The sequence below is a fragment of the Fukomys damarensis genome, unplaced genomic scaffold (assembly GCF_012274545.1).
Source record: "Fukomys damarensis isolate Sample0158 unplaced genomic scaffold, DMR_v1.0_HiC HiC_scaffold_35, whole genome shotgun sequence".
In the NCBI taxonomy this organism is placed as follows: domain Eukaryota; kingdom Metazoa; phylum Chordata; class Mammalia; order Rodentia; family Bathyergidae; genus Fukomys; species Fukomys damarensis.
Window position 1 is genome coordinate 17,061,667 of NW_022900947.1, and position 13,163 is coordinate 17,074,829.

Genomic DNA, 13,163 nt, shown 5'->3' on the forward strand with positions numbered 1-13,163 from the left:
GTGTAACTGGATGACTTACATAGGACCAGGGATTACAACCTATTACACATCTTTGAGAAATATGCAATCCATCTCCTACACTGAATATTTAGCATATTTCTTCCTAGGGGCAATAGCTTCTACTTGAAAATACACACATCCCTAGGTTAAGTTCAAAAATGGAGGCAATCCATTTGATAAAGTCCCATGTCACTTTTCACCTCTGAACGTTGATTATAGCAATCGCCACATCTGCCTTTATGGATTGAAAGAAGTCAAGTAAAACACAGGAGGTACATATTTCCTTAGAGCTGAAATGCATCCATGAATATGGAGAAAGCAGAGAGAGAGACAGAGAGAGAATGGAATGGTAATAAGCAAGTGATATGTACTGATGATCTGAGAAACATACCAGCAGTTTGGTTACGATAAATAAGAAAAGCAGAGGTAGATTTGAAACATTCGTTTCCCTTTATTAGCTCAGTGAGGCTGATGTGTACTGCACATTTAAAAAAAATCACAGGAATTTTCATACAATGAATAAAACCACAACAATACATGTAGAATTGGCAGGTGGAAAAAAAGCCCAGCAAGGGCTTAACTAATCTCTCACTTTCCATCTTCAGCATAGTTCAACCAACAGCATTACACTTTTACCTACAAACCTTAAAGTAGCTCCATCAAATCAGCAGTTCACATTATTGAAAATGTTTGTCACATAGGTACAAATTTAGAATCATCACATTATATTACATGGCTATTCTAGGTCATCTATGGATCAGGTCTTAGACTACAGTGATTGAAGTTCTCGTTACAGCCATCAAAAAAGGACACATAATCATTACCTACTGTAAGCTCACATCTAAAGGCATGAAAAGGTTTCCTTTTTTCAACTGACCCAAACGTCATAGTGCAAAGTTCCCTCTTTGCTGCTCTGAATGTTGACAGCCCAAGTTGTTCTCAGAGTCGTTTAGCAAAAATTGATTTTGTTGCATTGGAAGAATTATTCTGTTACATCTCTTTAAAAAAAACCCCACATTTCTAAAGCACCAGTTCGATTACCAAAATTGTAGATGTGGTACTTACCACAGCATGAAGGCAATGGCCGTGGTCATCTAAAAATCCTACAGATCTATGCTGAAATTTGCCTCCAGTGATGATGGGATGCACATGTTCGTTTGAAATATTCTCTCCCAAAAAATTATTAGAAAATAAAAATAACAGGAAAACAGCTTACATTTTGATGGGCTACCCACAGTGTGTGCATAAAATACAAAAGCTTCACTAATTTTAGATGCAATTTGAAGTTCATGGAGGAAATCTATCTTCATGGTAACAATATTTGTTAGGCCACAGGGGGATAAATTAACCCAAAACATGGAGTCTGTAGTGTTGTCTTTTGATAAGTAAGAAAAGAAAACCAAGTATTTCACTCATGTCAATAAGCCAGGGCAAAAAGGAGAATGTATTTAAAATTGGATCACAAAAATTTAAAGGCAAAATAGAGAACGCATCTGGTCCTTGAACACATAATAGGATTTACTAAATATTGATTTCTTAAAAATAATTTATTGCTCTTAATAGTCTTTATTATTCTACAACAGAAGATACTCAAAATTCGGAAAGAAAGACTGTAAACTTTAGTTTGGCGTTCACAAAGAGTTAAAATATCTGCATTTAACCTACAGAACAACAAGAATTAGGCAGATTAAAGATATGTTACTGTTGTAACGCAGAACCTGTGAACAAGTTCTTTTATTTCATAGTATTTTTATTGCTTTCTATCTACTTAGAAATAAGAAGCCAAAAAGTCAAGCAAGCATCCGACAGGACAGACAGTGGATTCACTCAGAACACAATATGCTGGTGATAAATGAATGCAGCTCTCAAAATTAGCTGCATTGGCCTGGGGGTGAAACCGATTTTGTAAGATCATGTTGGGTGAGAGAAAGGAAAAGAACAATTAAGTAGTAGGTATATCATATCTTCCTGAAAAGTCACGGCAGCCAAACAGGAATCAAATCTGGATTGAGAAACTTGAATACACACTCCAAACTTTAGTGAATTCCATTCCAGGGACTCCACACTCAGATGAAATCCTGATGCTCAAAATAGAGGGTTTTTTTTTCTGAAGTTTTTTATTGAATTTAGCAGAAGCAATGTCATCAAGAACAACATCATGGTCACGTCAGAGGCCATGCTAGTGCAATAGGAACACTGCTTCTGCAAAAGCTGAGTTTCCCAAAGGAAGAACTTACACTCCAACCTGACAATTGCCATGCATCCTAGGTAGAAAATTTCCACTGGCTTTATTATTTTCTTCATCTCATAATTTATAATAAATAGGCTATCTGCAACTGATAAATATGTCTCTTTAGTAAACAAAGGAATGAAATATCAGTATTTATACAGGATGCATAACTGTAAAAAATACAGATAAATACCATCATCATACTCTGCCAAGGGAAAGAGATACTGGCTTCAAAGATAAGTCTTCAGACACACATTGATTATTGTAAAAATCATACTGTAATTATTACCTCAGCATTTTGTATCAAATTAAAATCACAAAAAATTAAAACAAAACAGCATTTTAAAAAGATTTTTTGACCTCTAGTTTCAAAACTACTGTTGATAGAGAAAATAAAAACATTTCTTAATGGTTACCCATTGAGAGACTTTACATAAAATCATGATATCTTCTAGAAAAATTTTAGATGAGAAAATTTCATTCCCCTAACAAATCCAGTGTATAAAACTTCAAAGAAAAACAAGCAACAAGAAAATGTGGAAAAATATCGCAGAAGTGGTTAATACCTTTAGGGGACCAGGATATTTTCGGACAAGATGCTTAGATCGAAGCTCTAAGAAGGGATGGATGTGTGTAAAGCATCATTTTGTTGTAGTTGCACTCAACGGACACACACACTGTCTTTTGTTTTGTTTTGTTTTGTTTTTTTTACAATCAAATATATATAAGCAGTAAGTTCAGCTTCTAAATATGTTAGTGTACAATAATTGTTTCACCTCATAATTACATTTGAATATTCTTGATTAAGAAAAATTTAGCAGTTTTGAAAAGAAGGCTGCATTTACAGTGCATAGCTGTAACAAAAAAGAACATTGTTGTATTATATGTACATAAAATAAAAATACTCCATTTAACATCTGTAAATACTCAACTACATCAGAGAATGTAGCAATTACACTATCTGAACACATCCAGAGAGTTCTACTCAACTCTCATTAGCAATGTAACACCACATCCGCTCCTCACAAAGAATTGCCCAGCAAGCTGCACGCTTGACCACTGACAAGGCTGTTAAAATTTGCAGTGGAAAGTCAACATTTTGGACATTTACATGGGTGTCAGGTCAAAGGATGAACTACAGAAACTTCAAAATGTTAGGAAAGTTTAGCATTCTGGTGCCAGCAGTATCCTCTCCCACCCAGATTCCATGGCAAAAAGGAAAAAAGAAGAGAAGACAGAGGGAGAGAGAGAGAGAGAGAAACAGGATATTAGTTCTATGGAACCTGTGGTTTCTTCAGGATTGTCATATAATCGTTAACGTTACAAGAGAAAGCTTGCTTCAGGTTGATTTTGCACTTTCTTAAAAAACAGAGTAGAAGGCTGATGACCGGACATCAGCAGCTGTCATCTTAGGGTGGTTGGTGGTTGGTTGGTTAGTTTTCTTTCCTTTTCAATTTATATATATATATATATATATAATTTTTTTTTCCTTTTGAATAGAATATGAACATTTTGAAGTTCTAGGTTTTAAGTGTGTCTTCATGGAACTGCTGCCATTTGAAGTGCTTTGCTCTTGCAAGTTCTGGTCAGGTGCCCCCAATCCACACACGCACACACACACGCACACACGCACACACTTTCCCCAAACCAAATAAACACATATACACAACACACACACACAAACACACATGCACACACACACACACTGTCACCAAGTGACTCCAGGGAAAGCAAAGCCAACACCCATGAATAAACATGTGCTTACTGGATATCATTCTGTCTCTTGCCTCTTCAGCAGCTGTGTTCATGTAAACCATTGTTGTTGTTCTTCTTCTTCTTCTTGTTTGTTGTTTTGTATTGTTGTATTGTTGTTGCTTTGTTTTTGTACAGAGAGTGTAAAGTAGGAGAATTTCCTAAGTATGACTTTTAATAGTCTGTCCAGGAAGGATGCGTAGTCTGTGAGGTATTCACCATCTCTCTGTCATCCTCAGCCAGGGAACATGTTACCTGCGCAAGCTTCTCTGAGCTTCTTTCAGTAAACTATCAAAATCCAGCGAGTCATACTTGCTCTTGGTGGAAGCAGGGTCAAAGTCATCTGAGTTTGAATCTGAAAAAAACCCAAGCCAGATTAGATGCACCTTTTGCAGATGGCCATGAATGCAATCATTGCAATTCAAGATTGCCTGATTCAACTGCCCCTTGTCCAATTGATACACTTTAAAAAAACAATGCCCAGATTTTCCTGGATACTACATGTATAAATGCTGAGGACAGAGTGGTGGAGCTTTCAAAAACATGTACCTATTGACTCATTTGAAATTGAAACACTCTGGGGAGGCAAGCAACACAGTCTTTCACCTGCTAGGCAGTCACTGTCCTGCCTCTAGCATGCTAAGTAACTTGCTTAGGATTCCTCAATAACCCAGATATGGAAGTCCAAGGAGAAGCTGGAAGCAACTTTCCTGTTCAATTGAGTTAGCTTCATTGAGTATGAAAGCAGGTTGAATGGAAGGAAAGAATCCTTCCAGAACATCCCTTAATCCCCAACTGCTACTGCCCATTGAGGCAGAAGAGATATAAAATCAGTCTCATCATCTATCCCAATATTACTATCACCCCAGCAAAAGAGGTGTAAACTCTCCCCGAATTACAAGGTCCAGTGTAATACTTCCCATTCTGAGATAGTACTTCCAATTTCTTTGCTCATCAATACGAGAGAATAAATATGCAGTTTTAAATAAAACTACGCTCTTTCACGGAACCTTAAATTAGTCCAAGTCATGTTGAACTATATGCCATATGCTACTTTGAATGATCCTTAGTAAAATAGATGTACTTTAGAAATGTTGGGTACAAAGTTCGGTTCTGTTAAATACTTCTGATTTTTCTTCATTTGACATCTATGGAAAAGTCAAATATTTCTTTGCTGGTCTTACAAGTGGGAAGAGTGGCATACAAATAAAATCATTTGCAACATACTCATTCTTTGGAACATCATTTGAAAGAAAACAAACATTTTTGCAATACATTGATAATTATAATAAAATATAAGCATTCCTGTGTTTTTCCCCAGAGGAAGTTATAATAGAAATCCTCAATGATAAAAGAATGTAAAGTAGCTAAAAGGGAAATACAATCATCGACACAATGAAAATTGTTCAACAAATACTGCTGCTCCAAGCTCTTCAACACCAGCATTATGTTCTGTCCCCCAACCTTCAATCAACTTTCACTGTCTTAGATCTAATGACAAAGAAACTCTTTTACTTATTTTTTTCTTTCATTTCTACCACTCTTTTTCTAGTGACTTTCTTCCAGGAAGCTTTTCCAGGTAAGAACAATGACTACAGTCTTCTTACAGACACTGAAGTAACCAAAACTATCTTCAACACTGACTTCAAAGCTATCTTCAGAACTACCTTAAACAGAGAATGCTTAGATGATTCTAACTTCTACCTTTCTCCTCATGGCCTAATGAATACTAATATTACTAAAGCTTCAGAGCAGCTGGTGTTCAAATCAAAATCTTTTTTCAGAGACAAAAGAGCAATGTCTAGCACAGTGTAAGAGATCAGTCTGAAATCAGAATTCCATTTGCATCATAGATTGGGGTGGAATATGTTCTAGGTGACGATAGTATGACAAAAGGCTGTACAAAACATCAAGAACATGTGCATATATATTTTTTTGAAGGGGATACTGAAAATGATTAATTTCCCTAACTTCAGATTATTCAACGTGAAACTTATAATTTTACTGTTTCTGTATTTCCATTAGCAAGTATTGAGATTATTATTCAATAAGTACTTCCCGAGATCTTCTTAACTATGAAAAAGCATGTGCCTATGTACCCACTTGCGCAAGCGCATTGTCTAACATAGAAAATCTAATTTACTGCATGAGATAGAAAACAGTCACATTCAGTTTTTGAGGCAATCACAGCCACTTCACCACATTCTTTCCCCTTAACAGAAAGATGTTGGAACACATTAAAATAAAAGACAGATGTTATAAGAATACCCTGCAAGCCGCTAATTATTTTTGAAAAAGAAATGGTTATAAATAATGACACCATATTAATAGAAACAAATCGCATAACATTTATATTCCTAGTGCCTAGAAAAACACATGGCACAAAGCAGGTACTCAAATTAATTTTTTTCAAATGACTATATTAATCTCAAATCTCTATATGGTATTAAAACTATGGTTGCTGGGATCTGAGAGTGATTAGCAATAAATGCCAAGGGTGTGTGTGTGTGTGTGTGTGTGTGTGTGTGTGTGTGTGTGTATTCAAGATGCTGATGATGCAATACTTTTTAATTAATAAAGAATTCATGATAAATATATCATTCATCTTTTTATGCTGAAACAAAAGTTCTCCATCATAACTCTTTCCTGGTCAAAACTTCTATTCATAATATGGACCAATTCTTCTATTCCAATCCTACACTTCCAATATAGCTTCTCTATTTTTCCTCTTTAACATTTTTGCCCATTTTTGAAATGATCACTTGTTTATAAGAGAAAACAGAAAAACACGCAGGGTAAAGATTCACATTAAACTAACCTCAAATCCTCATTTCACTCTGGTAGTCATATTAAACTTTCAGCTTATTTGTAAAACTAGCTCACGAGTAGAAGGTGAAATCATTATGTTTTACTGTAATAACATTATAATAACCATTAGCTGTTTTCAATAGTACAGAAATAGGATATGTGAGTTAATTTCATTTAGAGAAGCAAATAAAAAAGGAAAAACAAATTGGTGAATCTGCCTAAAATAATAGGTCACTTTAATGTCCTGGTAAAATTAATCCGTATCACATCATTTTTACTTTGCTCTTAATATTCATCTAAGTTCCCAATCCTTTCAAGAGCTCAATATATTGTGAAATTCACCATACTAAGTGCCTGTGTGTGCTCTTGCCCTGCAGAGAACAAGAACAATACATGTGAGAATTCCACTGAGTTCCAAAGCTAGATTCTGGAGCTCCTTCTTCTATTGTAAAACATCTCTAAGTTTCTGATTTTTCATTTCTACTATTTTAATCACAATCTGAGCTACTATTTATTGATCTCCTATAGTATGCCAGACACTGCACTAAGAGCATCACCAATAACCACAGCAACATTGTAAAAGCCTTTTACAAAGGAAGACTGGGAGCTCATGGAACTGAATTGTTTGTCTGAGATCAGTGAGGGCCAAGTTACCAACCCAGGTGATCAGGATTCCAATGCTTGGGAGCTCTTTTTCACACCACTATACCTACAGTCAGAAAAAGAACCTTGTCCCACCACTGCACAGCTGGAGGGAACTGGAAACCCCATTTTTCCGCAATGCATACCAAACGTCCTTTGCAGAAAATGCAGAGTGAGTTTAGCAATGGGAAAGCTTCTATTGCTGCTGGCTAGGCAGGGAGATAATGAGAGGGGAACGTTCTTCTTAGAAATATTTCAGGGAGGCGCCAGTTCAGTTTGGAAATTCCATCCAATCCTCCCTCTTCCATGATGAATCATGATCTAAAGGCCCCTCTAGGTAGCTTATTTTAAAGTCTAGATGCTGTGAGAGAGTAGAAATACCCTGGCCTTCACCACCGAAGAAAATAAGTCAAATCAACTCAAGGCTTTAATCTGTCTTGACTGTTTTTATCAGCCAACATTTGAACAAATGACTTGCCACATTTTATATTTTCATCCCTAGGCTTCTACCTTTCTACCAGTCCGCTGCCTCTCCCCTCCTTCACACTATCTATTTAGCTTGTGAAGTGAATTATAGCATATTCCCTCTGAACAATGCACACCACCTATATCAATTACTCCGGGAAGACATCACCATGTTAAAAGGGAAAAAAATAAACCCTCATAGCTGATATTCATTTTCTTCTTTACACCATGCTAGGGCAATGGCACACAGATATCTAATAGTGCTGAGGAATAGATGCATGTTAATTTTATTAGTGGTATAAATTAATTTAAAAACTATGTCATATACACAAGGATTTGCTAGTTTTTTTTTCCCCTCATTTGTTCCTCAAAGAATTAAAAGGCTTATCATACATACATTAGATAAGGAATGACATGTGAAGGAACAAAATTAAAATTGGAAAGGAAATTAAGATGTCTGTTGTAGCATTATTTATAATTCCAAAAAATTAAAGAATAATACATGCCTAGTCATAATGGAATTATGGAATTAAATGTAGCCATACAGTTTATCTAACCACATACTGTGCAGACATTAAAACTGTCAACAAATCACTTTTAATATGTGTATCACAGCAGTAAATGAATTTATATAATAATGTTGAGAAAAGTAGACTTTAATATATGCATATACCTATGACCTCATCTATAAGAAAGTACACATTCCTAGATAAAAGGCAACTCATTACTTAGTAACAGCAGTTATCTTTGAATGATAGGTTTATAGGTAATTTTGCATTTCTTTCTAGTACTGGTTTATCTTGCAAATGTATGTTACTTCTTCAGTCTGTATGATTTTTTTAACAGGCAAAACATATATTTATGTATGCTTCATTTTCATTATCTGTAAAATTAGGAAGATAATATTAACATTCACCTCCTTATTTGGTAGCCAAATGAGAAAACATTTGCAAAGCTCTAGTACAGGGCCTAGCATGTGCAGACAACAAATAGTAGATTTGATTTCTTTGGATCTAAAGAAAATAAATACAGAGTGAGTCAGAACATGAAGTCTCACTTTCTCTGCACAAGTTGTATTTCATAGAAAATTATAATACTTTGATAGTTTGCGAAATGATAAAAAAGAATAAGACCTTTGCCTAGTCTGCCCCATAAAATGATGATGGCAATACAATGGTTTGTTTGTAGAATTCAAGGTAGGCAGAAAGAGGGAAAACAGATTACAAGCACATAGACAGAAAACTGAAATCCATACAGATAAACACAATACACCATACGCATACATACAACACAATTTATGCATGTACTAAACACAGTAACACACACAGAGATAGTAGATTATCAGTACCTATGCAGCCGGAGGAGTTGCTTCTGCGCTTTATTGTTAACCCTAAACTACTTACCTTTACAACCAGCCCATTCATTTAAAAGAATACCTGTGTTCAAATGTTCCCTCCAATAAAATAAAATGATGAGTCAATGCTAGGTGCTCTCATTTTGAGCTCTGCATTATGTATTCCTTTCTACATACAATAAAATCCATACCTAGGTCTGCATAGTTAGACTTGAAAAATTGCTTGCGTCCACAAAAGTACAGTTCAAAGTCCGTTTCATTCGACCTGCGCAAAGTATATCCATTTTCAAGAGCAGCAAAAGCATCACAGGTATAACGGTAGGTGATGAAACCATAGCTGTCTCTGCAGTGGACAAAGAGAAATTTGGGCTGTTTAAGAAGCATTAACATATAGGACTGTAACCCTTTCTACTTGGTGAGACTTCACCAGTACCAGTGTCTAATCCACTATATCCATTTATCAGTATGATTGTCCTGTCAAGAAGCTAAATACTTATTTCTGAGACAGGAAATCTCAACTAGAAAGATTAATAAAGGGGGATGAAAGAAAATAAATAAGGTTCTGAACTCAACATGTCATCTGCCAAAGCACTTACACTGGCAACTCCTATCCCAGTAATCTTAGGGCCATAATTTTTTACATACGTCAGCTTCTAAATAAGAAATAATCTTGAAGATTCTCACCCATCATCCCTCAGATTTACTGTGCACTCCTCAATTTCACCAAAAACTTCAAAGCGGTCCCTCAGTTCTGTCCGTGTTGTGTCAGGTCTGATTTTATCGACGTAAATCACACGGTGCTCTTCCTAAGTGGGGGGAAGTAAGGAGAGGTTGGTTTCTGCTGGTTCTGGAGATAGGAAAGAAGACGCTGTCCTGAAAGCATCCAAAAATGTACGAGCACGCGTGAGTGGAAGTCACCAAGACCAAGCAGGCAGCCCATGCACCACACCCAAGGAAAACTACCTCTGGATCCCATTTCACTCTCCAGCACTTCTGTACTGATCGCTTCGTTTTCACCTGCACATTCTCTGCACCTCAACGCTTTTCTACTTTTCCTGACCATTCTGTTCTCCCTTCGCGTGAACTTTTCTATGTGTTAGAAAAGAAGTCTATGCAACGTGAGTATTTTCACTTATAAGTTCGAAATATTTGAATACTTGAGATTCAGTTGTTACTCGTAAAAATTGGTTTGACACTGACCTGGCGTTCAAAGCTACTTAACTTTCTCATCAACAGACAATTCTAATCGGGAGATTCTCGAATTGTGACATCCTTAAAAGAGAGGATCTCAAATTCTAGTATACATGGAAACTACTTGGTGTACTTAAAATTAAAATTATTGGAGTTTTTCCTAGTTGTACAATAAAAAAGAATTGAAAGACTAGGTTCAACAGTCTTCATTTTTAACCAGCACACCCCAGTGACTCTGACATAGGTGGTCCAAAGACAATAATGTGAGAAATCTCGTCTTAAAATATAGGCCATTTTAAGCCATGGGTCTCTGAAGAATAAGAGCTAAATAAAAAAGGCTATAAGTTTCACTTTGCCCATAGATCTACTTTTATTTTAGGAACAGACTAGAGGGGTGTGGCCTGATTTTCACAAGTGAAGTCCTATCATCATAATCTGAAAATCGTCAGCAATTTATAACCTACAAAATATGAGAAGACTAATTTGTAACCCAAAGACAGAATCCTTCACTAAAAATCAGCTGTGCATTCTTAGCGTATGAAACAATCCTATATTTTCAATTTTACGAAGACAAGGCTGATGTGGATAAAGCCTCTCAAAACTCAGAAAAAGTTACATAAGAACACAGGCGTTAACGTAGTCATACTCTATATGTGCGCTGAGGATGAACAAGAGAAAGACGAATTTGAGGTTGCAGAGACTCGTGTTAAACTGAAGCAGACAAGGAAACATGGGCCTAAGGTGCAGATTCAGCCTGCCTCGCCGTTTTCTCTAGTTAAAATTAGTTCAGGTTTAACACGAAGAGGTGTCCTACAACATTTATCGAATGTTTTTCCTGTTCGTGTGCCCAGGATTAGTAAAGAGTGACCACTCAGTATGCACTTGTGAAATGTAACTGATCGATTCAGACTCTCCAACTTCCTAGATGATCTTCTCACCCATGTCTAGTCATGTTTGATCAGATGCAGCAGCCCTGTCTCTGATTCTGTTAGGGAAGTAAGTTCCTCTGAGTACCACACGCATTCTACTAGACCTACCCCATAGGGTGGCTCTTCTGCAGGTATCTAAACCTGCACCAACATTACCAACCCAAACTCTCCAGCTTCATCTCTCCCCAGCTGGTCCTATCATCATGCTGTCATGTCGGTGACGTTAACACCACCTGGCCAATTTTTCCAGAAAAAAAAAATATGTGCATGTCTCCCTCTTTATCTTCTTCACATATCCAGTCACTAAGTCCATTTTGGTTTTACTTCCTCATCTCTCTATAATCTAGCTCCTTCTTTCTCTCTCCCATAAGCCAAGCTGCCAGCTTCTTTCCTGACTAGTATTATAGCCTTATACTTGACTCCCTGGGTCCATGATTTCCCTCCTCTAACCTGTTCTTTTCTTTCACTGCAGGCAGAAGAGTCTTTGCTGAGAAAATAGAAATCCCATTGTGCCAATTCCATCTAAAATACTTCAACGGCTTCTTGTCTCTTTTAACAAAATACATATATCATTAATGAGACCTACTGAGCATACCCCACGTGGGCCTGGTCCTGACTCCATGCACTTTATTTCCCCCCCTCTCAGTTTTTCTTTGAATCTAGTTTTCAGCCATGCAGGCATTTAATCAGTCCTTTCCCTTCTTTTCTAAGGCTTTTGAACAAGCTGTTCCTTGACTACCTGGAACAGCCTCCCCACACTGTATCCCCAAACTCTTCAATGATTGGTCTAGAATCACATTAAGCTCAGTAATCTTTGTATTTGAGACTTGGGATGAAGTCAGACTTCCTATTAGCTGCTTTTATAGAAAACTCTGTTTCTCTTTTGCAGTTCTATGCCTAATTATAACTAACTAATTAATACTTTCTTTATCTTTCAGTGTCTGTCTCTCTAATACAATAAAAGCTTCATGAAAATGGAGGCTATATTGTTCCTTTCCACTATTCTATTTTAAGGAAAACTGAAACAAACTCTCAATGAATATTTGCCATAAAGTCAATCAAATGCTAATCAATTAATCATTTTTAACATTTTCTATCTCCTTCATTACATCAAAGACGCCTAAGTGTGACCTTACCCCCTGAGCTGCTCCAACAGAAAAGAAAATGAAAGTTGGGTGCTGTGTATTATCATAGGAAAACTCTTATTCAGGTCACCTTCCTCTGGTAGCTCAGCTGAGTGACTTAACAAAAGAAATCTACATGTTTAAGCTTAGGAAGTGTAGGATAGCTACATGTTTTCAGGGTCTCACTCACAAAAGTCACCTCTAGAAATCAAAAAGGATACTCCTGAAACAGGTGATGAACCAATTCCTCTGACAATAGCTACTGAGCCCACAGAACTGACCAGCTGAAGGAGCACAAACAGATCAAGCTGCCTGAATCACTTCCACGTAGATTGTATGTCTCCATGGAAAGTGGTGATCTTGCTATTCCAGAGCATCCACACTCCTGGCAGTCAGCAAATAGAAATGGATGGCGAGGGTCACACTGGAGCAGTGCTGTGTGCATCAGTAACAGCATCGTAACTCCACATTCCATTCCATTTACGCATCCTGCTGTAGCCAAAGAGCCAACTGTGATGGGACTGTTATCTAAACTTAAACTTCTTGGCACCTGCTTGCAGGGGTGTTATGGATTTTTTTTAATGAGCTTTTTAGGAAAGTTACTACTGTATAGAGGGAAGGGAGAGGAAAATATAGAAGAGAAAGAAATTGAGCCATAGCAAAAAAAA

General features: G+C 36.8%; 1 protein-coding gene across 4 annotated transcripts in view; it reads right to left on the reverse strand.

The window, feature by feature from the left end:
- Positions 1-431: 431 nt before the first annotated feature.
- Positions 432-13,163, reverse strand: part of Ppargc1a (PPARG coactivator 1 alpha) — a 447,934-nt gene continuing 435,202 nt past the window's right edge. For all 4 annotated transcript variants that reach the window (XM_010610445.2, XM_033758828.1, XM_010610444.3 and 1 more), the window contains exons 11-13: positions 9,936-10,057; positions 9,443-9,594; positions 432-4,337 (exon numbers count right to left, since the gene is read on the reverse strand). In XM_010610445.2, coding sequence (XP_010608747.1) covers positions 4,234-4,337; positions 9,443-9,594; positions 9,936-10,057 — 378 coding nt within the window. In that variant the 3' untranslated portion in view covers positions 432-4,233. The remainder of the gene's footprint in view (positions 4,338-9,442; positions 9,595-9,935; positions 10,058-13,163) is intronic.